General features: G+C 38.9%; 2 protein-coding genes and 3 long non-coding RNA genes across 6 annotated transcripts; 2 read left to right on the forward strand and 3 right to left on the reverse strand.

Annotated features, from left to right (window-relative positions):
- Window positions 1-55: 55 nt before the first annotated feature.
- LOC144660750 (uncharacterized) lies at window positions 56-1907 on the forward strand. The gene is made up of 2 exons (XM_078521491.1): window positions 56-982; window positions 1381-1907. The coding sequence occupies exons 1-2, from the start codon at window positions 197-199 to the stop codon at window positions 1612-1614; spliced, it is 1020 nt and encodes a 339-aa protein (XP_078377617.1). The 5' UTR covers window positions 56-196; the 3' UTR covers window positions 1615-1907.
- Window positions 1908-2111: 204 nt separating this feature from the next.
- Window positions 2112-3566, reverse strand: LOC144661012 (uncharacterized). The gene is made up of 3 exons (XR_013572182.1): window positions 3271-3566; window positions 3097-3160; window positions 2112-2336 (listed from the first exon to the last, which is right to left on the reverse strand). It is a non-coding gene; the product is annotated as an uncharacterized LOC144661012 (long non-coding RNA).
- Window positions 3567-9999: 6433 nt separating this feature from the next.
- LOC144661072 (uncharacterized) lies at window positions 10000-20833 on the reverse strand. Its single transcript, XR_013572194.1, has 3 exons — window positions 20809-20833; window positions 11705-11762; window positions 10000-10250 (listed from the first exon to the last, which is right to left on the reverse strand). It is a non-coding gene; the product is annotated as an uncharacterized LOC144661072 (long non-coding RNA).
- Window positions 13795-15946, forward strand: LOC144660880 (ornithine lipid ester-linked acyl 2-hydroxylase-like). Its single transcript, XM_078521611.1, has 2 exons — window positions 13795-14069; window positions 14244-15946. The coding sequence occupies exons 1-2, from the start codon at window positions 13904-13906 to the stop codon at window positions 14837-14839; spliced, it is 762 nt and encodes a 253-aa protein (XP_078377737.1). The 5' UTR covers window positions 13795-13903; the 3' UTR covers window positions 14840-15946.
- LOC144661023 (uncharacterized) lies at window positions 16738-18162 on the reverse strand. 2 transcript variants are annotated; one of them, XR_013572187.1, is made up of 4 exons: window positions 17896-18162; window positions 17738-17795; window positions 16989-17031; window positions 16738-16949 (listed from the first exon to the last, which is right to left on the reverse strand). It is a non-coding gene; the product is annotated as an uncharacterized LOC144661023 (long non-coding RNA). The 2 variants fall into 2 exon arrangements; XR_013572185.1 differs by having other exon boundaries at window positions 16738-17031; window positions 17896-18133.
- Window positions 20834-22302: the final 1469 nt, after the last annotated feature.

Here is a 22302-nt window from a genome sequence, read left to right on the forward strand (position 1 = left end):
TCGAGACCCGTTTCAAAGGGATTATATTCTATTCGTTTTCGTCAGCAGTAATAGCCCACGCTGGTCGCGTCAAGTTTCCAAGAAATTCCGGATGCAAAGAATATTTCCCTGTTTTCCTTTCACTTTTCAATCGTGTGACACTGATTTCACAATTTTTAACCTGAACGCTTAGCGGCGAAAACCTGCTGTATCAACGATGGCTAACACAATTCTGTGTATTGGCAGCGCGGAAGACCCGCATATTCAAGAGGTCGATAAACATGTGAAAGCAATAGACAGCAAGGCAAGAGTTGTGCTATTCAACCCTCTTTGTGGAAGCCATTTCATCGAAATCACCGCCGGAAATCTCTCAGAGCAAGGTCCTAGCTGTACTATTGTTGTGGATGACGAACGCATCAGTGCCGAATCGATCAGGTCTGTGTGGTATCGCTGGAAACCGGCCGTTCTTTCAGCAAATGAAGATCTCCAAGGTCTCATTGCCAAAGACTTCGCCTTAAAGGAGTGGAAATCGGTGATTCGTTCACTCGCGTCGTATCTGCCTCACGCGAGGTGGTTGAACCCGCTGGGGGCCTCGGAGCTGATAAACTGTAAACCGCATCAACTGAAGCTCGCGCAACAAGTTGGGCTGACTGTGCCACAGACCACCATCACAAACAACCCAACAGCCGTGGAAAAAATCTTCCAGCAAGTGGATCACGGACGAGTGATATTCAAAAGCCTAACGCCTCTATTTGTGCCGCCAGATAAACTGCTATACACAACAGAGATCACAAAAGAATTTCCATCCGTGTCCCGGGCAAGTGTAACACAGTGTCCAGCTATCTACCAGGAGCTGGTGGAAAGGAAATCAGATTTGCGTATCACCGTCGTTGGTCGAGCAGTGTTTGTTGCCTGCATTGCTTCGCAGATACTTGATGAGAAGAAAGATCGCTTGGATTGGAGACGATGCCAGGAAAAGGACGAGATGTACAGTATAGCACAGGTATAATCATCTTATCACGGTTATAACACAGCATGTAGCTTTTAGGGACGGACCATTGAATTTTGAAAGGGGGGGGATTGGGCAATTACGAAAAAATTCTCGAACAAGGAAAGTAGGAGTAAAAAATCATGCAGAAGTAAGCACGGATTACAATTCAACCAAGTCCCTCTTTGTTAACATAGAGTTGGTAAAAGACTGAAATTCTTGCAAATATCAATGATCAAAAAAATCTTACTCCGGAGAAATTGGGCAACAACTCTACCCCAAAAATCAAATGGTCCGTCCTTTACGGAGCTTTTAGGATCTATTGTTCCGTTGCTTATAGATGTTTAGCTGTTCGATTCCCCAGTCCCCACGAATTTGACTTCCTCGCATTTATTTCTTTCATTTTTTAACAGGTAACTGAGTCATTTAAAGAGCGCTTGCTAGAGTTCCACGAGAAAGCAGGCTTGGTTTTTGGCGCTTACGACTTCTTAGAGCGCGGTGATGACGTCATATTCCTCGAATGTAATCCCGGAGGAGCCTGGCTCTGGTTAGAAAACAGTCTTGGTCTTAAAGTGTGCGAACACGTTGCGCGATACCTTCTGGGTAAAGATGAAGCAAACTCTTCCAGAGCCACAAGCAGTGAATAAATGAATGAACTTAAGAGATCCAAATTTAAGACTGACATTATTAGTTTCGGTTGTATAAAATAAACGAAAACAATTTATACGCGGGACTTCTGGTATGTAGACCACACTGTTATGACCCACATTTGAACATTTGACGTTCTTTATCTTTTTGTGAAATTTTGATTAAATCATTGTGATGTAGAGGTTTTATTTGAAACCGGTTTAAATGTGCGGAATAGTTTTAAGTAGCAAGACCTTGCTATCCCATCTCTGTAGAAGAACAACATGTTGCCAAAAGCAAAAGACAAAATAATAAAAAAACAGAAGATAGAGAAAAATGTTTGCAACTTAATTGCAACCTGTAGTATGTAGTTAAGTTACAGATCTTAATCGGTTAAACCTGAATAAACCTGTTTTTGCCGGCAGCTTTTGGTGAGTCAAAATGTGATTGGGCACGAATTCTCGTCTGATGCAATCCCACAGTGATCTCTTTGTGAAAATGAACCAGAGATGAGTTTATACTTGTTGCACATGTGACACACATTTTTATTGGTTTATAAACCTTTAACTGAACAGTAAGTGAGCGTTGGAGCGATTTTCCGTTCGCGAGTTCGCTTAAGCATCAACTTCTGAACAATGGGGTCCTTCTTCTGTACATCCGATCACTCCTGGAACAGTCATGGGCTCCACCAATGAGAAGGCAGCAGGGTATGTACGCACCTCGGCTGCGCATGTCATCGGCACTAAACAAATATCACAGCATGAGTAAATTATGACTGAACCCAATATCATATGCAGTGGATGGCTGCAATATTTAAATCAACTTTTCACCTTTTTAGTAACGGTGAACTAAAATTAAAAAAACTCACTGAAATGCAGTTAAAAGGGTTTAGGACAGTCAAAAACAACAAAAACAACTGATGACTCAAATTGCACACTTTTTCAAACAAACAAATGCCATTGTTACAAGTTTAGCCGCGTCTTTGCATTCTTTGAGGAAAAAGTCCACAATGAGCCATAATCTAACTCTATAACTCCTGTTATTCCCTTGTTCACCTGTACACCAGAAGAGAGCCAAAATGACTTGAATTGGTGTTCATTGTCATTTTTATTCGCTGTCTATACTGGCCGTAAAAAACCTTACAAATCCTTACATTTGTTGGCAAGATTTCCGCACAGGACCCTACATTAGTTATGCATACAATTTTCTGACTGATTCGTTCTTTTCATGATTGCTGTTTATGCATAGTGATAGTATGAAATAGTTGCATACATAATTAATGTAGGGTCCTGTGCGGAAATCTTTCCCATTTGTTCATTGTGGGCTTGGGGAACCTGTGCTTACATCAAGCGAAGCGAAATAAACACTCGAAGTGGGAATATAATTTGTGACGTGATGCTGCAGTATGTAGAGTTTAAAACTAGAAAATAAACAACTATTAAACGAACATGTAACACATATGAATTGATCCATGTTTTATGTATAACTACGATGAATATTACCTTTGGTATTTTCTTTTGGATGTTTCTTCGTCTGAAGCGCTTTCTCTGCATTTTGGAGTACAATCTGCGAGAAGGAACACACCAGTGCGTAATGAACTCCACAGAAACAGCAATCCGTTAACTAAGCAAAAGTAACCTCGACAAAAATACAACAAAGCAAAAGTATTCACCTACCTCGCCTGAGGCAGACATTTTCGCAGTTGCAGCAAAACTTAACTCAGTTGCGGACACCAACAGAATATTTACTAAATGGTTCATTAACTTTGGGTGAGTTCAGATATTTCATGCAAATGATATTACATGGTATTGTGACCAATCACATGCGAGCTATTGTTGTTGTGTCCGTCCTTGTTCTTTTCCATTTGAGTACCCCAAGAGACAGAGTTTATGGAGCAAAAAAGTTCAACAAACAAAATTGGAAAAAAAAATTGGAATTTTGATAGTATCAGTACAAAACGCGCGAAATTAAAGTGAATCGTGATCAATAAATATTATATGTAAATTCAGTTTAAATTCAGTGTAACAACGTTGTCGGTATCTTTAGAATTTTCTTTTAATTACGAGTGTTTGGCTTCGCATCGGAAAAAGTAATTGCATTCTTCTTGCGTTTGGAGTGACCAATTACATTCTAACTTATCAATAACACGTTAGTCTACTTTGTACGGGTTGTTTATTCAATACAGTGATCTTCAGTATCGTATTTCAGTAAGGTTTTCTAAAATATTTCGACTGCTAGAACTTTTTTTGTTATTTCAAAATATGCCTTTTTCGAAGCGAAGCCATAACAAACTTTATTAAGTTTCTTTTAATTTCGTTTGATTTGAAAAGAATGTACATTGACATTTACAAAAGTAATTGTTATTTTATCTTGAGTATTGTAGAGTTGTACAATACGATTTGGAATTTATTTGCACAGCAGGTATTGCTGGTGACACCTTTGGTTTGGCCCGAAACTCGTAAACAACTTAGTATTAATATGTGGATGTGGGCGGAATAATGTTAAGCTAGGGTACAGTCTGTGTCCGAGCCAAGTGGCCCATACAGCCGGAGCTTATCCCGGTTTCTGTAGCATTAAGCGACTAGGAGTATTGCTATTCCCCCCTGGATGAGATGCTAGTCCATCGCATCGTCTCTTTAAAAATGCGCGTGCAAGATTTTAATAGCATTCAGAGAAGAGTTGTAATACCAGTGCTTTAATTTAGTAAACTTGTAGCTGAGGAGTAAACATATAAAAAAGAAAGCTGATTCCGTTGTTGCAGTGGGACTGCTTATCCCCGCTACAAACTGATCGACTGACAATAAACATCTCCTAGGATAATGGAAAACAATGACTGGTTTTCTCACAAAATAAGTCTTGAGGAACATGCGAAAAGTTTGTGGAAATGACTTCTTAACGGTCTTCTTTTCGGAAAAAAGCACTGGGGACTTGATTCCACCTAATGAAAGCTAGCGAAGTCCACCTCTTATAAAAGGGCCTTTTTTAAACACTGTTTTAAGGTGGCTCGATCGCGGGTTTTTGAGTGACGATGCCTTTCAACTTTGAGAAACATGTATGCCACCGTAAACAAAACAACTGAAAATCGATAAATACAGCTGTACTAAGAAAGATGAAAGCTTCAAATGAGGTACGTTTAATTGAAATCGGAGTTACCATAGCAACATTATAACGTCACCACCCATTTTTACAATAGACCGATTTTCTTGCTATACAGGGAAACTTTTGTAAAAGGTCTATCTTGATCTTTGACTGGAGATGGTTTTTTCGAGGTTTGCAAAATTAGAAGAATTTCTATACGAGCGTTTTTAAAAAAATTTCGAATGAAGTTTTGAGCCACCTTTACTAGCTTTTTAAGCCGAACAATTGATTGTTAAAGAGATAAATAGTCATTCGGGTTTACGCTTTAACAGTTTTATTTCATCGATTATAACGCCATTACATCTCATGGAATCACGATTAATCAAGTTGATGCTGGCAAACATCTCGCTGGTCAAGTTAAGCGTCCCAATCACTGTAGGAATTGAGATTCATCCCCATGGTGTAAGAGGCTGTTGGCATTTGATTGCCGGGGTCCTTTATCGGCTCAGCCAATGAGAAGGCAGCTGGTAAGGCCCGCATCTCGGCAGCACAGGACAGCGGAACTGAAAATAAACAATGCGAAAAATACGTGGATAAGAACATCCAATTTCCATATATGGGGAGATTAAGGGCTGGATCGAATGACCTTTATAACAGAAAAAAACCAAACTGGCCAGCCAAAGCAAAACGCAAAAATACAATGTAAACGCTTAAACAGAAATATAAATTTTTAGGTACGTGGAAAAGACAGCTTAAATGCTAAAGGCGAGAGCTTGATCAAGGAAACTTTTTGTTGACAAATGCTATTTTACATATCCAAATCACTACTAACAATCTTCTAGCTCTTAGCGACATAAACTGTTTTCAAAAGGATCTTTTCAGAGAAAGCCAAAGTTGAAACAGCGACGTTTCTAAAATGAAGGATCATATGCGTGACTCAATTGCACTCTTTTAATTCTATAAGAATTTATTTTACAAGAATATCGAGGCTGAAATTTGCGAAATTTAAAGAACATTTTAAGAATAAACCCGAGGCTAAGATTTTGAAAAGAATATAATTTTGTGTGTTGAAAATTTGTAAGAGAATATAAATATATATGTTTTTTCTAATACCTATAGAATTCGTCCTTTTTCAAAACGGCAAAACTAGACAAATGCTGATGCTATTGACAGCTCGATGAACGATACATGTATAACATATGTATGGCATACAGCACAAGCAAAAAATGTTATACGCTATAATCTAAGAATATTCACAAGAATATTCAGCTTGGGTCGGGAGAAACAATATTCTTATACAAAAAGAGTGTAGTTTTTTTTAACTCACAATTGAAAACACAATATAGCTAATTTTTCAAAGAATTGGCATGTTCACTTTTAGGAGACTTGTTGTTCTTATAAAACATTTTATCTTCAGGGACTATTCTGGTTTAATCGTGCTAGAAATCTCTCCAAAGTGCTGCATTAAGTTTGCTGTGTTAGAAAATTAGAACAAAATAATGAGTTTTTTTGATACCTGAAGGTTTTTCTTTTGGACCATCGCGTTTCTCAGGGACAGACTTGATAGCTTCCATCTACCAAACGAAATGCTCTCGTTAATTTGCATTAATCCAGCATTTTTACCTAAATAACGGCGGAAAACATACAAAACAGAGATAAAGCCTCACTTACCTCGATTTTACTTGATTTTTTCCTTCGGAGACTTCGGGGGTACAAGTATCCTTTTCATCTCGCCAGAATATTACACACCCAAATTGTTGAAAGCGTTATAGTTATCTCATTAAGTCGTGGGAATCTCTGATTGGCCGAAAGTTGTCCTCGTGACAGGAAACTTGTAATTAATATCATATATATTGTTGTTGTTGTGATTTTATCTAGATATGTTTTCAAAGTCGCCACAAATCCTTGATTTTTTGATACATTGCGCTTGCGTGTTACAGTGTTGACAATTTTCGCTGTGACTGCAACGCATCATCATCATGATCATCATCATCGCTATTATATAACGGTCATTGAACATCCAATTCAACGAAAGGAGTTTTATTATTCCACTATTGGGCCATTTTACCATATTTGGGTAAAAGAACGCGCAACATATGCCACGTTATTACACTGCAGGGCAAAAATACGGACGGACAAACTTACCCAATACGGACCCAAACTTAGTGGAAAAAATAGTGGAATAATTAATCCCTTATTTAAAGGGACATTTTGTTAATTTGTCAAATTTAAAAATACGAATTCATTGCTCGTCTAATAAAATACTACGCAACTCGCAAAATATCCGCGCGTATTCTATGTTAAACCATTGAATAAGCTGTATGAATTATTGATTAAATTACACGTCACGGGGGTAGTTCCAGCATTGATGCGGGTTAGTTCCAGCATGAATATTCAGAGAGCAATAAAACACTCAGAAATCTTTGCAAATACTGACAACAGAAAACATTAAGCAGTATATATACGAGGGGAAAACAGCGGCCCCATTATTTTCGCTTTTCGGAATTTTCTTCGAAGAATAGGATGCAAGAATAGTCATTATCAAAAAACCCTCTTGGGCATCGAAATTTCTTACAAATTACCTCATTTGTTATTTCAGCCTTGTTGATGTTGTTGTTAGTATAAGTTTTCGAGGCTCCTTCTTGTTGTCAGAGTTATGCAAACTGAAGGAGTTGCTTTTTGTTGCTCACTGGAGATGATTTGCAATTGATATTTCTACCGACACTTAGATTCTGATATTCAACTGAGAAGTAAATTCCAAACACAGATAACACTTAAACACAAATGTCGCATGTTACCCGTGCCTTTCATACAAAGCCGGATCTCATTTTACTTAGAAAAAAGGGAAAATATTAATTCTATATTATTCAACTCGTGACATTTGATTGGCAGGCGACTTAGTGGTAAGATAATTTACAGTTTCGAACAAGAAGTGTAAATTTTATTTGTGGTGTCTTGATTCAAAGCAATTATTCACAGTTTCTGCGCGAAAACGTTGCCGCAATGATCTCAGTGGTTTCGTCTTGAATTTGCCTGCTAGCCCTGTGTATTTTAATAGTCATCTTCGTTTTATTTTACACAAAAATATGGAAAATGCTAATCCGCTGGCCGCTCAACAGATGAATTGATCTTTTCTACCACCGAATAATAAGCGATAAAGGTCGACCCGGTAAGTTTTAATGTTCGTTTTATTTTGTGGATATTTTGTGAGCGGCAGTCGGAGTCTTTAAGGACGGTGCCTACTAATAACAAAGTATTTTTGCCCGGCCGATGACTATACAAGAAATGTAGATGTTACCAAGGGCTACTAAAATTCAAAAAGAAAATTGGGGGTAGCCACGCAAATTTTCGAGATAATTAGGTTTGAAATCTGGAAAAAAGTGCTGACGTGGCATTTTAAAATAAAGTAGAACTAAATACAATTTTCTTGCAAATTCCATTTGAAATTGGTTTTTCATGAACAAAATCAACATTAAATATAACAATCTTTACAATAACTAACAAATAATGTCTTCGGAACTGCGTGATCCACGTTTTTATTAACAAAATAATTGCGTTTGCGCCATCATGGCCATTTTGTTTCTAGCACCTCTCACTTGCACGGCCAGAAAATCGGCCTAAATTTTTTTTTTCACTTAATGAAAAATTAAACATGTGCTCTATAGACTTACCACTTACATTTTATAAAATAAAAAGTAGGGGTCACCACGCGTTTTTAAAAGTTATACCAGTTGTTTTCAGGTTGTGTTTCAGGTTCGCTTTTGGGGTCTGTTACATTTTTCCTATCCCCTCCCTAGCGAGTTAAATACTGCATCTCGCGCGTGCACTACGTCATTTGTCACGGTTAGCAGTTTGCGGGTAACGTTTTAGCGCTTAGCGATTTGTTTTTAACTGTTAATGTGAGCCATTTTCAGTGGTTAGCGGTCAATGGTTACTGATATGTTGCTTTTCCGCTGTTCCTGGCTTAGAATATGTCCATAAACTGGATTTCGTCGCAGAGAAAACTTTCTTGATTTTTAGTCGCGCGCTTGTTCGCGTAGTTGAATTCGTCATTTTGAGCGAGCAAATTAATTAAAAGCGCGCGCGCCCAGTGTGATCGATGCATTCGTGATGCGCAGAACAAGTGCGCAGTAGCAATAGGAGGCACCGTCCTTAAAAGCTTTGATAGTTACTTCGCTTATCATCATTTCCTTTTCCCTACTGACTGAGAAATAGAGCCTTTAAGGCTGGTTTTCATCATAATATAATCGCCCCGATCGTTTCTATCGCCTTTGTCACTTTAAAAGGTTTTTTTGCGATCGGGGCAATTATTTGAGAACAATACACAGGCGATCACTGATGTCTGCAGCGATTGGGGTGATCACGATCGCTTGGATCGCCCTTGTGCTATCCTCCAATAGCTTCTCTTTCCCTTTTTTCGCCGTAAAACAGCAATAACTGAGAAGTTAGAGCGGTTTTCAATTGAGTGTCGTAAAACCAAAACCAAAGTAATTACTCTGGTCAATCACAAAGGAAACAGACAATCCAGTGAACCAATTAAAACTCGAAGCAAATACATGTAGCTGGCACGAAGCGCGGGAAAACGTGCGCGAGCGAGTCACGATTGGTTTTGGTTTTAGTTCTGATTGGCTGAGAAAGTGGCGCGAGATTTTTAAGCCAATCACTGAGCGTAGTAATGCAAAACCAAAGCAAACGCAATTTACTTTCGACACTCAAGTGAAAACCGCTCTAGGAGGCCACGAGATTTGCTCTTTCATTGAAGGCTCCCACTGCGTTGGATCTAGGATTAAAATGATTGTTTTTCGTGGGTCTTCGCTCATACCAGGCGATCGGGACGATCATTTTTAGAACCCCCGATCGCTTCCATCAGTGCTTCGACCTCCTAGTCATCCATATTAACCATTGCAGTAGTTAACGGTCTGCCCCCTTAAGAAGAGCCTTTACGGTATTTATTTGTGATTCTGAGAAATCAGGAAAGTTTTCCTGGTCATCAAGACATGCGAATTACTGTTTTGACATTTATCCCCTGTTAAATAATTGCCATTGTTAAAATGGTTCCAGTTTTTGGATTTTCACAGTAAAACATTCTGTTTAATTTTAAACGTTCTAAAAATAACTTAAATAACCAACTAACCAAATAACCACAAATTTGAAAATAAGCGCGCTAGTAACGCTTGAATTTATACAACGACTTCTTAACAGGCTTTTTTTCGGAAAAAGGACTATTTTCTAGGGACTTGATAACGGAAAGAACATCTAATGTCCACCTCTTATTAGCGTTCTAAGCCGAAAAGTAGTATGAAAGACAGATGAAAAGTCATTCAGAATTACGATTTTACAAGTTTATTTCTTCGATTATAACGTCATTACATCGAATCACAGTTAAGTATTCGTTATAGTGTGTCCAGTTAAGGTGACGCTGGCCTGACTAGTTACCAGTCCCAATCACTGTAGGAAGTGGCATGCTTCCCAAAGGTGTAAGAGGCTGTTGGCATTTGATTGCCGGGGTCTTTCATCGGCTCAGCCAATGAGAAGGCAGCTGGTAAGGCCCGCATCTCGGCAGCGCAGGACAGCGGGACTGAAAATAAACAATGCGATGAAAAGATTGATAAGAACTTTCCAGATTTAGGGCTGGCTCGAATGACTCTCATAACAGCCAAACTAAACTGGCTACAAGCCAAATCAAAACGCAAAAGCAAAGTCCAAACGCTTGAACAGAAAAAAGCTTCAGTTAGGAGGAAAAGACAGTTAGAAATCAAATGCAAGAACTTTATTTAATAAAATTTTCGTTGCCAAATGCTATTTTACATCTCCAAATCTCTGTAATTACCGGTAAGCGAGAGAAAGTCAAACTGCTTTCGAAAGCATCTTTTAGAGAACGCCAAAGCATAGTTAGTAGTCCCCTCTACTATGGCCATAGGCGTACGAGGCGGGAGGGGGGGGGGGGCTGCAGCCCCCCCAGCGCCAAAATTTTTCGGGCAAAATGCTCGGAATTCGGGCAACAAGCCTAGAGAAAAAATAGAAAATAAGCCGACAAATCTATGACGTTCAAAACGAATTACATCAACAGAAATATTTATTGGAAATATAACTTTGTAGTCTTGATTTCTCATGTATGTTTTCGTTTCCTCTCGCAAACTGCTTTAATCCCCTACGATTTTTCTCGCAATTTTTGTGTTACCCCACAGTTTGATTCAGTTACAATCATTTTGAAGTAAGAAGGATATTGGCAAGGTTGGCCAGAAGTTAGGATTCTCCATAGCTTGATCGTTTGCGCGCGGTGAATCCAGCCCTTTGAAACAGACCTTGAAACAAAGCTGTTTTAAAGATGTGATAAAGCTAGTGCTTTGACTCAAAATAAATGCTTAGTCGTAAGGGCTAGCTCAAAACTTTCAACGAAATGTTTTAACCCATTTACCTGACACGCTTTATCATATCTTGAGTTAGGGAATGCAAATTGCTGCCCGAAAATACGTTAATTTTTGCTAAACTCAGAAGTGGATAATAATATATTTCAGAATAAAAAATATACAGTGCATTGACATCACAACGAGACCTTATAAAAAAGCTTTCGTTTCCTAAAAGCAAGCAGGAAAGTTGAGGTTTGTACACAACTATTTCAATGTACGTTTCGTTGCCCATTTTAAATGCCTTTTTATTCGGCTTTCAATGCATGTAATTTTTTTTCGGGCAATTTGGTCTCCGCCCCCCCAGGTCCAAAGGTGCCCGTACGCCTATGACTATGGCCAAAGTGGGAAATTAATCTGATAAAACAGCGACGTTTTTAAAATGAGGGATTAGATGTGTTACTCAATCAGTGGATTTTGAACTCACACCTGCAAAAACAATATAGCTAATTGCATTTCAAAGAATTCGCATGTTCACTTCTGGGAAGACATGTCGTTGTTCTGATAAAAAGATAGTATCTTTAGGCACTATTTTGGTTTGGTCGTGGTAAAAATCTGTCCAAAGTACTGCATTTAGTTTGCTGTGTTAAACAAATTAGAACAAAATAATGATTCTTTCTCATACCTGAAGGTTTTTCCTTCGGACCATCGCGTTTCTCAGGGACAGACTTGATAGCTTCCATCTACCAAACAAAAATAATGCTCTCGTTAATATGCATAAACGAAGTATTTTTAAACCTAAATACCTGCGGAAAGCATACAAAACACAGCGAACAGAGACAAAGCCTAACTTACCTTGTTTTTACTTGGTTTTTACTTCGGAGACTTCAGGGGTAAAAGTATTCCTTTTCACCTCGGTATTTCTCGTCAGAATATAAACACACCCACAGTTGTTCGTGGTTATCTGATTGGTCGATTTTTTCCCTCGTGACAGGAACTTGTAATTAATATCATATTTGTTCTTTGGGATTTTACCCAGATATGCGGTTTTCATTTTCGCCTCAACTCCTCGTTTATTTGATACAATGCGCCTGTGTGTTACAGTGTTGACAATTTTCTCTGTGACTGCAACGCATCATCGCTATAAAAACCCCGACCACTAAACATGCTAAACAGCCAGTAAAACGAAATGTGTCTAATTATTGATCAGATTACACGTGGTCGTTCCAGCATCGATACAGGTTTCGTTCCAGCCTGAATACTTTTAAAAACAACAAGAACTGCAAGCAGTTTATAATCGTGCGGGTAATGTTTGACCACCTGACCTCTTTCAGTGCTTTGGCTTAAAGGCATGGCGCCGCACAGTAAAATCATTAGAAAAGCAGTCACTTGAGAAACACACAAGTCGTGTTTGCGTTAGTCACGGAGTGAACGTGACATGAATTTCCTTTACCACATCATCTTTTGCTTTTTAAAACCACATGCCTAGCCGGAAAAATGCCTGCTTACGCATGCAAATATTTATTTTGTTCCGAATGTTCAATAAAATAAACCCAAACCAGTTCATTTAAAAGAAAGCCAAATCACGTCAAAATAAAGAGTAGACTAAGGCCATCCCATTGTGTTTCTCCGTTGAGCGTCTTTCGACAAGCTTTTGGTAATTCCCCTGGCGCGATGACGTGTATCCCGTGCTTTGACACATTCTTGCTGAGCTTGCAACTTACGTTTCGATTCTCAAAATACCGTAAACTCGATCAAAACAAAAATTGGGATATCCAGAAAATAAGTCGTCGTTTTGCAATATTTACACGTTCCGGGTAAATTGTACGACTTGTACTCGCTCCGAGCCAAACGCTTGAGTAACACAACAATAAATATTTCACACAAACAGAGCGCAGAGTATTCAAACAGAAAATAGGTGAATGATTATTTATAGCTACAAGTGAGAGATCGCGTGACATGGGTCTGACGTAGTGGTAGTTTTAAATAGCTTGGACATGTCCAAGCGGTCTTTGTTTTCGCTATGTGATTATATTCAACCCTCTCTTCTTGTAAAATATGGAATGGAACAAAATTATACATTTCAGAGAGCAGAGTGTTCATGTTAAACGCGAGTGATCGGCTGATTGCTATTAAATATTATATCTTGCGTGACTGTTACAGAAGAGCCGGCTGGGCCGCGTGGGTCTGGATCGATTTACCGACAAAACAAAAAAATCTGACACAGATTATGAATCGGGACCAGGCCCCGCCCGATTAACAATAAAACACTCAGACATCGGACATTCTTGGAAATGACCTGCCACAACAAAAACATTAAGCAGTATACGAGGAAAAAACAGCACCCCATTATTTTTGCTTTCCTGACTTTTCTTCGAAGAAAAGGATGCAGAATAAGTATAAGATTTGATAATTATACTGGTATAATTGAGTGAGATAGTCATAATAGCTCGGGCATCTAAATTTCTTATAAATTACCTCAATTGTTATTTCAGCCTTGTTGATGTTGTTGCTAGGTAAAGTACCCGAGGCTCTGCTTGTTCAAACTGAACGGATTGCACCTTGTTAGTCACTGGAGATGATTTGTAATTTTTCTTTTCACCAAACACTCGGACTCTGATATTCTACTGAGATAATTCCAAAGATAACACTCGTACACAGATCGAGATGTCACGTGTTACTTGCGTGACTTCCATAGAAAACCGGAAAACATTGTTCTCAGAAAAAGGGAAATTTTCTATTCAATATAATTCAACTCGTGACGTGTGATTGGCATGCTTCTTAGTGAGTCAGATGATAATTTTCAGTTTCGATCTAGAATTGCAAAGCTTGTGAGTTATCTTGATTCAAAGCTGCACAGTTTTCAAGCGAAAGCGTGGACGCAATGGTCTCACTGGTTTCATCATTCTTTTGCTTGTTAGCCCTGTGTATTTTACTAGTCGTCGTCGTTTTATTTTACACAAAAACATGGAAAATGCTAATCAGCTGGCCGCTAAACAGATTAATTGATCTTTTCTACCACCGAATAACAAGCGATAAAGATCGACCCGGTAAGTTTTAATGTTCGTTTTATTTTGTGGACATTTTGTAGTCGGCAGTCGGAGTTTTAAAAAAGCGTTGCTAGTTACTTCGCTTATCATAATTTCCTTTTTACTACTGACTACTGGGAAATAGAGCCTTCATTTCGCTGATGAGCGTGGCTTATTTTTGTTAATTATTTTCAGCGGTGTTCCAGAACCATGTTCAATTGTTTCCATGGCTGAGCCAGCTGGAAGCTAACTGGGAAGCGATTCGAGATGAGTTGTTGTCCTTCGTTGAAAAAGGCACCGGACTGTGCAACGTCCATACTACAGGCGGAGGTGAGCTTAACAAAGAAAGCAAATGGAAGCTGGCGATGGTTTTTGGTTATGGCAAACCCATAGACGAAGTGAAAAGCTCGTTTCCCTTGACTCTGTCGATTTTGACAAAGCTTCCCGAAGTTCAAAACGCTGCATTCTCGCTTCTTAAAGCAGGTGGGTCCATTCCCCCGCATGTTGGCTCGACCGCGTCTATTCTCCGCTACCACCTGGCGCTAATTGTCCCGGATAATGGCAAGCACTCGTGGCTTACAGTGGCTGGCGTCAACATACCGTGGGGAGAGGGGAAAGGGATCTTGTTCGACGATACGTTTGAGCATTCTGCTCGAAATGGCGCAGAAAAAGATCGTGTTGTGTTGATTGTGGACATTTTCAGACCCAATCTTGGACTAGTTGATGGATTGATTCAGAAAATGGAAGTGTGGAAACGTACGCAAGATTTTATTGCTGGCAGGCAAGGATAAAGGACATGGTTGAATTTTTCTGATCCGTCTACCCAGTGTTTTAAAGTTTTCTCCCGGGGGGGGGGGGGGTACTCCATATAACGGCCTATACGGGGAGGCTCCGCCCGAAAGGGGTACCTTTTTCAGGCTTCAGGTATATAAAAGGGTAGCGATTTCACAAGTTTAGGTATATGAAAGGGTATGAAAATCCGTCATTTAGGTTTTTTAAAAGGCCTGTAATTAAAATATTTCGAACAGGCCCACTTTATGGCTGTATTATTTTAATTTATTAAGCGCTTCAAAAAAATGACAAGAAAATGTCCTGTTCTAAGGCTATGTCACGTCTTTTAGGTATATGAAAGGGGTACTTTTTTTCAATAAAAGGTATACGAAAGGGGTACAATTTCTGTCAAAATGGTATATAAAAGGGTAAGGGGTAAGAGCTTGGGGCGGAGCCTCCCCGTATAAAACTTTTTTGAGTGCCCCCCCCCCCCCGGAGTTTTCTTTGCTTGTATTAAGTCAGTTGGGAAAATAAACCATGTAAACGGAGAATATGCGTTCAGTTTTCAATCATTGATAGTTCTCAAGTTCGTAATGCATGAAGCTGTCTCGTTATATTGTTTCGTAAGAAGAGAACTGATTGTTCAGATAAAGGAACTCTCGAAGACTATTCTCCGCTATCTGACTGACTTTGCTCTAGGTTTTTGTTTGAATTTATTTTTCTGTTTCTGTGTTAAATTTTAGGTTGAGGTGACGTAGCATAGTGCTCAGTTTTCTTTAATCACGTCTAGTAAGTAGTTCCTGTACCGAACTATCGCATTGTCATTTTTGGGGCGAGAGGGGTCATATAAAAAAATAGGATTTACAAAGGGGGGCAAGATAAAAATATCTGATGACGAAGGAGGGCAAATGCATTTTTCAGGCACCGTCGATCAAATTCCACCCCCATCCCATACAAAATAAACGGTCACTTTATTTAGGCAATAGGGAATAATGATAATCATATCTCCGCGCAACCATGTATTATCCTCTATTTAGAAATTAAGGAGTACACGGCAGTTACAGAGCTTTCAATGTTCTAAAGAGCAAAATATTTAATAAAATAAAAATCCAGGTGTATAATTGAATTATTTATAAACGATTCTAAGAAAAAAGGGAAGTTCCCTTTATTACAGTATCACATAAAACAGACACGCAAATGCGTGTCTTGACATTGATCTACCGAAAATTAATCTCCAATGATATTTTTGAATTTGTCTCAATCGTTTACTTTCATTTTCCACGGAAAAGAATATAAATAACTTACTTTTCCAATGATGAAACCAAACTAACCAGGGCCAATTTTATAATTATCCACCAGAAATTTAGGTGAACACGGCAGTTGCAGAGCTTTTGACGTTCTAAAGAGCAAAATATTTTATGGAACAAAGATCCGGGTGTAGGATTGAATTATTCATAAACGATTCTGAGAAAAAAGGGGACTTTCCTTTTTTTATCACAGACATGCAAATTCGTGTATTGATATTGATCTACCGAAAATTAATCTCCAATGTTGTTTTTGGATTTTTCTTAATCGTTCACTTTCATTTTCGACTGAAAAAATATTAATAACTAACTTGTCAATAAAAAAACCAAACTAACCAGGGCCAATTTTAAAAAACCTTAAAAAGTCTAAACTAAATATATGGGTTACATTCCTCGAAAAAAGGTGAAAAAGTCATAAGATTATTTTCCGGGAGTTAATGGAGGGGATTTTTCTTTTTTAAACGGTCTGGCTTATGTTTGAAAATAATTTTTTTCTAAAAGAAGTTTAGGTATACCAAATGCCGCCCGAAATGTTTCATTGTGGCTATTGCGACTAATCATGAAACTAAACGCGTGCAATTTTGCGGGCAACGAGAGGTGAAGAGACATTCACGTTTATGATTTAACTATTTTATTGCATGGATTATAATGTCATTTCAGTACAGCTAACTCTTTTCAGTATCTCCAGTCACTATGATGCTAAGAGACATGTGGCTGGTGAAGTTATGCGTCCCGATCACCGAAGGAGTTGGCATGACATATATCTGTGTAAGTGTTCGTCGGAGGCATCTGTTTACCAAAGTCGATCGGCTCAGCCAAATAGAAGGCAGCTGGTAAGGCCCGCATCTCGGCAGCCAAATAGAAGGCAGCTGGTAAGGCCCGCATCTCGGCAGCACAGGACAGCGGAACTGCAAACAAACAATATAGAGATATGTATACTGGCTAAATAGAAAGCTGGAATGAATGGTGCGACTAGTTATAACAGCCAAACGCTTCCCCAAAGAAGAATGGAACTTGAACCGACCCATAAACACGCGCACATGAAGTCAGAACAAACAATAAACACGGGCCTTACGTGCACCCATGCACGAAGAGGAGTAAGTAAGTAAGTACATCAACAAATAATAAAGGCAGTTAGCAACTAAAGGTGACTTTATTTTTTCTTTACCAAATGCTATTTTACATATCTAAATCGCTATAACTGCTATAAATCTTGCAGCGAAAAAATCTGCTTACATGAGTATCTTTTGGAGAATCTGCTTACTGAAGCATCTTTTAGAAAACTTGATCACTGAAAATTCTCTTTGAGAATACCTAAACTGAACTGAAAGCCTTTAAGGGGAACATTAATACGACGAAACAGCGTCGTAAAATGTAAGATAAAATAGGTTTCTCTGTTCGTGAGTTTCAGAGCTCACTCCTGTAAACAAAATATCTAATTCGATTTCAAGGAATTGGCAGGTTTAGTTCTGGGAAAGGATGTCGTTGTTTTCATGAAATATGTTAAATTTTAGGCACTATTTTGGTTTGATCGTGCAAAAGATCTCCCAAGAACACTGCAATGAATTTTCTGTGTTAAAGAATTCGAACAAAATAATGAGTTTTTTTTTATACCTGAAGGTTTTTCCTTTGGACCATCGCGTTTCTCAGGGACAGACTTGATAGCTTCCATCTACGAAACAAAACGCGCCCGTTAAACAGATTAAGCATCTGCTATAAACGCAACATTTTTACTCTCACAACGACTAAAAAGAGATAAAACCTTCCCTTACCTTGCTCTTGGTCGATTTTTTCTTCGAAGACTTCTAAGCTTTTCGTTCAATTGTTTACCGTGAAATTTCTCGTCAGTGCACGCCACCACCTCGGACTGCGTGATATCATCAAGTCGAAGGGCTCTGATTGGTCACAGTTTTACCTCGTGACAGGAACTTATCACAAACGTCACTATTGTTTCCCCTAATTGGGTTTTTACCCTAACCTGTTTTCGTTTTCGCCGCAAACCCTGAGTCATTGAATGCGCCCGCGCGTTACATTGTTGACAATTTTCTCTGTGACATCGCTATTTTTAGACCGACCACTTCAGACCCATGCAGGCTACCATTAAATATGTTGAATTATTGTTTACAGCATCAAAACAAGTTCGTTCCAGCCTGAATACTGAGAGAACAATAAAACACTCAGACATTCTTGGAAATACTTGCACAACAAAGAAACAAACAACTTTTGACTTTTATTAGAAATTAAGGATGCAGTGAAGGTCTAAGAGCCCATAATAAAAAGGTTGTGTGATGTGACCGATATATGAGTAAACTGATTGGTTATCTAAATTTTTCATAAATAACTGTACTATAAAATAAATATATGGCTTAAATTCCCAGAAAAAAAGCGAAAAAATGCTAAGATATTTTCTCCGGGTGCTTATGGTGGGGAGATTTTCGTTTTTGAATGGTCGGGCTTATATTTGGAAGGAATGTTTTCTAAAAGATGTTGAGGTGTAACAAATGTGGCGCGGAATACTTAAGTGTGGCTATTGCGACTGATCATGAAACCAAACGCGCGCAATTTTGCAGGCTACGAGAGATGAAGAGACATTCACGTTTGCGATTAATATTTAACAATTTTATTTTATGGATTATCATGTCACGTCATTACAGTACAGCTATTTTTTTCAGTGTGCCCAGTCACAGTGAACAGCGATGCTGGCAGATATATCGCTGGTGAAGTTAATAGTCCCAATCACTGTAGGAAGTGGCATGCTTCCCAAAGGTGTAAGAGGCTGTTGGCATCTGATTACCAGGGTCCTTGATCGACTCAGCCAATGAGAAGGCAGCAGGTAAGGCCCGCATCTCGGCAGCACAGGACAGCGGAACTGAAAATAAACAATATAGAGATATGTATACTGACTAGAGAGAGAGAGAGAGCAGTGTTTGAATGGTGTGACTAGTTATAACACCCATAAACAGCCATAGCCAAATCCATGAAATAGCCAAATCGCTCTGGACCAAAATGCAGCTTTAACCGACCCGTAAACACACGGGCATGACAAACAGTAAATTTTCAGTTACGAGCAAAAGACGGTTAGCAGCGAAAGATGAGATCTTGGTCACGGTCAGTTTTCGTTACCAAATGCTCTTTTTGCCCCCGCAGGGTTTTGGCCCAGAGGCCAAAACCCCAGGAAGCACACTAGGAGTCCCCGGGTGTATACATACAAGGACAATGAATATTTGTTGAAAAAGTAAGAAATGTGTCTGTAGTGGGCGAAGCATTCTCGATTTGACGAAACTAGGCGCGCACGGTCGTGACGGGTAATATTTTTCAAGCGCGCACGGTGGTGTCGGGTACTTGCAACCACGAGGTCGCGTTTGGTCACCTTCGCGTTTCGAGCTTCACTATCTGCTAGCAGCGTTTTGTTTTCCGGTTTTGGCCTACGCGTGTTCACTGATTTGTTCGAGCGGTTTCTCTGCTTTGGTTGTGTTAAGTGATATTTGAAGCAAATGTTAGTAATACGTCGAAAGATTTCGAGCAATTGGTTTCGTGTTCTTGGCTACGTGCCGGCTACCTATGTTCCAAGCGGTTACATTTGTAAGGTTTGCTTTCGGAGGTTTGTTGTATCGTATACATCTTACAAGTTACAACGAGTAATAAACAAAAGCGTGAACTTTGTTATGTAGTACAAGGTACAACGTAATTCGTTTCGCTAACAAACTGTCAAATTATTTGATCCAAAGAGTGGGTTGTTTTCTCGAATCTTTGAATGTGCCATATTTTGTTACTCGTGGAATTTTTTAGGCTTTTTGGCCTGGAAATTATTGTAAGTTTATTTTGAATGTTATAAGCCCGGGAATAAGCTTGTGTGTTGTCATCACGAATAATGTGTTATGTGTTATTTCCGCTAGGTGTTATTTACGCGCGCTAGGTAATATAATTCGACTTGAACTTGTGAATATTTTTAGGACACAACGGTGTCACACAACAAGAAATTCCGCATGACACAGTAAAAAAGAAGCCTAATTGTGCAGTCCATCGGCATTAATAATTAAAGGCGACAAAAAACAAATTATAAAAAGGCGGGGGCAGCTTTATAGTGAGAACTATTACTAGTACATATCTTAATCGCTATAAATCTTCCAGCGAAAAAATCTGCTTAATCTGCTTAAGTATATCTATCAGACAATCTGCTTACTGAAGCATCTTTCAGAAAACTTGCTTACTAAAACCTTGATTAGAAAAAATCTAAACTGAGCTGAAAGTGGAACATTAATCCGATGAAACAGTGTCGTAAAATGTAAGATTTAACAGGTTTCTCTGTTCGTGAGTTTCAGTCAGAGCTCAAGCTCACTCCTGTAAACAAAATCGATAACTCAATTTCAAGGAATTGACAGGTTTAGTTCTGGGAAGGCGCGTCGTAGTTCTCATAAAATAGAATAAAAATTTAGGCACTATTTTGGTTTGATCGTGAAGGAGATCTCTACTGCAATTAGTTTCCAGTGTTAAAAATTTAAAGGACATAATGATTTTTTCTGATACCTGAAGGTTTTTCCTTCGGACCATCGCGTTTCTCAGGGACAGACTTGATAGCTTCCATCTACGAGACAAAATGCTTTCGTTAATATGCATTTACGCAGCATTTTTACCTAAATAACTGCGGAAAGCATACAGAACAGAGATTATAAAGCCTTACTTACCTCGCTTTTACTTGATTTTTCCTTCGGAGACTTCGGGGTAAAAGTATCCTTTTCACCTCGGTATTTCCCGTCAGATATAAACACACCCACAGTTTAGATCGCGTTATATTATTAAGTCGTGGGATCTGATTGGTCGAATTTTTCCTCGTGACAGAAACTCGTGATTAATACTTGGGATTACACCCAGATATGTTTTCATTATCGCCGCACAATTTTCTCTGTGACTGCAACGCATCATCGCTATTAAAAAGCGACCACTAAACAGCCAATTCATAAGTTGAATTCAGTGATCAGATTACACGTGGTCGTTCCAGCATCGATGCAGGCTCGTTCCAGCCTAAAGACTCAGAGAACAACAAGACACTTAGACATTCTTGGAAATGCTTGCCGCAGCAAAAACTTTATCCATTATCGAACATTATCGAACTTTTCTTCGAATAAAAGGAACTGGGAACTCATAATAAAAAGGTTTATGTGATATAGTCAGTATCAATATAAAAAAATAGTAGAAGATCGGTCTTTCAGTTTGATCTACCAATTTTTAAATTAAAATTTTTCCACATGCAGGCAAAGTTGCGTTTGTACTGGAAAAGGCTCTCTGAATTTTTTTCTATTTAGATTAACCCTATGTGAAATTTAAGTGTACACGGCAGTTGCTGAGCTTTCAATGTTCTAAAGAGTAAAATATTCAATAAAACAAAAATCCAGGTGTATACCGTGTATTATCTATAAACGATTCTAAGAAAAAGGGAATTTTTCCTTTATATATCACATAACACAGACATGCAAATTCTTGTTTAGAGATTGATCACCTGGCAGAAAATTAATCTCCAATGTTGAAATGACAATTTTGTTTTCTGGATTTTTCTTAGGCCTAGTTCAGACGTCGTGCTTCTGCCGTGCCGAACTAAATTTAGGAATTAAGTTCGACAAAAGTACGGCAGAAGCACGGCGTCTGAATCAAACTTTTGAATTGAGTACGGCAAAGCAATTTAGTTCGACACGCCATGTCGTGCTACACGACTCTGGCACGACAGCGGTTCAAACGTCGTGCTTTTGCCGGACCGAACCAAATTCATAAATTATATTAATGTATTTTGGCGTGATTACGTTCCCGCGAGGAGTTACGAGGAGACCCGAGAATAATTCTCCTTTAAGGCCCGGTAATACGGCCAACATTTTTGTTCAACTTGTCTCGCAACATTGTTGCATTGCAAGTTGAACGAGTTGTTGCCCGTATTACTACCGCGCGCTCAATTTGTCTTGCAACAAATTTCGGTGTTGCAAGTTGCAACAACATGTTGCACAAAGTAGAACCGAGTTCTACTTTTTGAAACAATTTTTGTCAACTTGCAACACCGAAATTTGTTGCGAGACAAGTTGAGCGCGCGGTGGTAATACGGGCATCGAGGATGTTTCATTCAACGAAGTAGATGACACTAATGGTAGAGAGCAGGGCGAAGAAGAAGCTAGCGGGGCTGAATCTGAAATAAG

This window comes from Oculina patagonica, chromosome 1 (genome assembly GCF_052425735.1).
Source record: "Oculina patagonica isolate OP01 chromosome 1, crgOcupat, whole genome shotgun sequence".
Classification (NCBI taxonomy): Eukaryota; Metazoa; Cnidaria; class Anthozoa; order Scleractinia; family Oculinidae; genus Oculina; species Oculina patagonica.

Coding starts and splice junctions, on each gene's coding strand:
- LOC144660750 (XM_078521491.1), top strand. CDS start 197: ATGGCTAACACAATTCTGTGTATTGGCAGCGCGGAAGACCCGCATATT. Junction 983..1,380: donor AGATGTACAGTATAGCACAG/GTATAATCATCT, acceptor ATTTTTTAACAG/GTAACTGAGTCATTTAAAGA.
- LOC144660880 (XM_078521611.1), top strand. CDS start 13,904: ATGGTCTCACTGGTTTCATCATTCTTTTGCTTGTTAGCCCTGTGTATT. Junction 14,070..14,243: donor AAGCGATAAAGATCGACCCG/GTAAGTTTTAAT, acceptor AATTATTTTCAG/CGGTGTTCCAGAACCATGTT.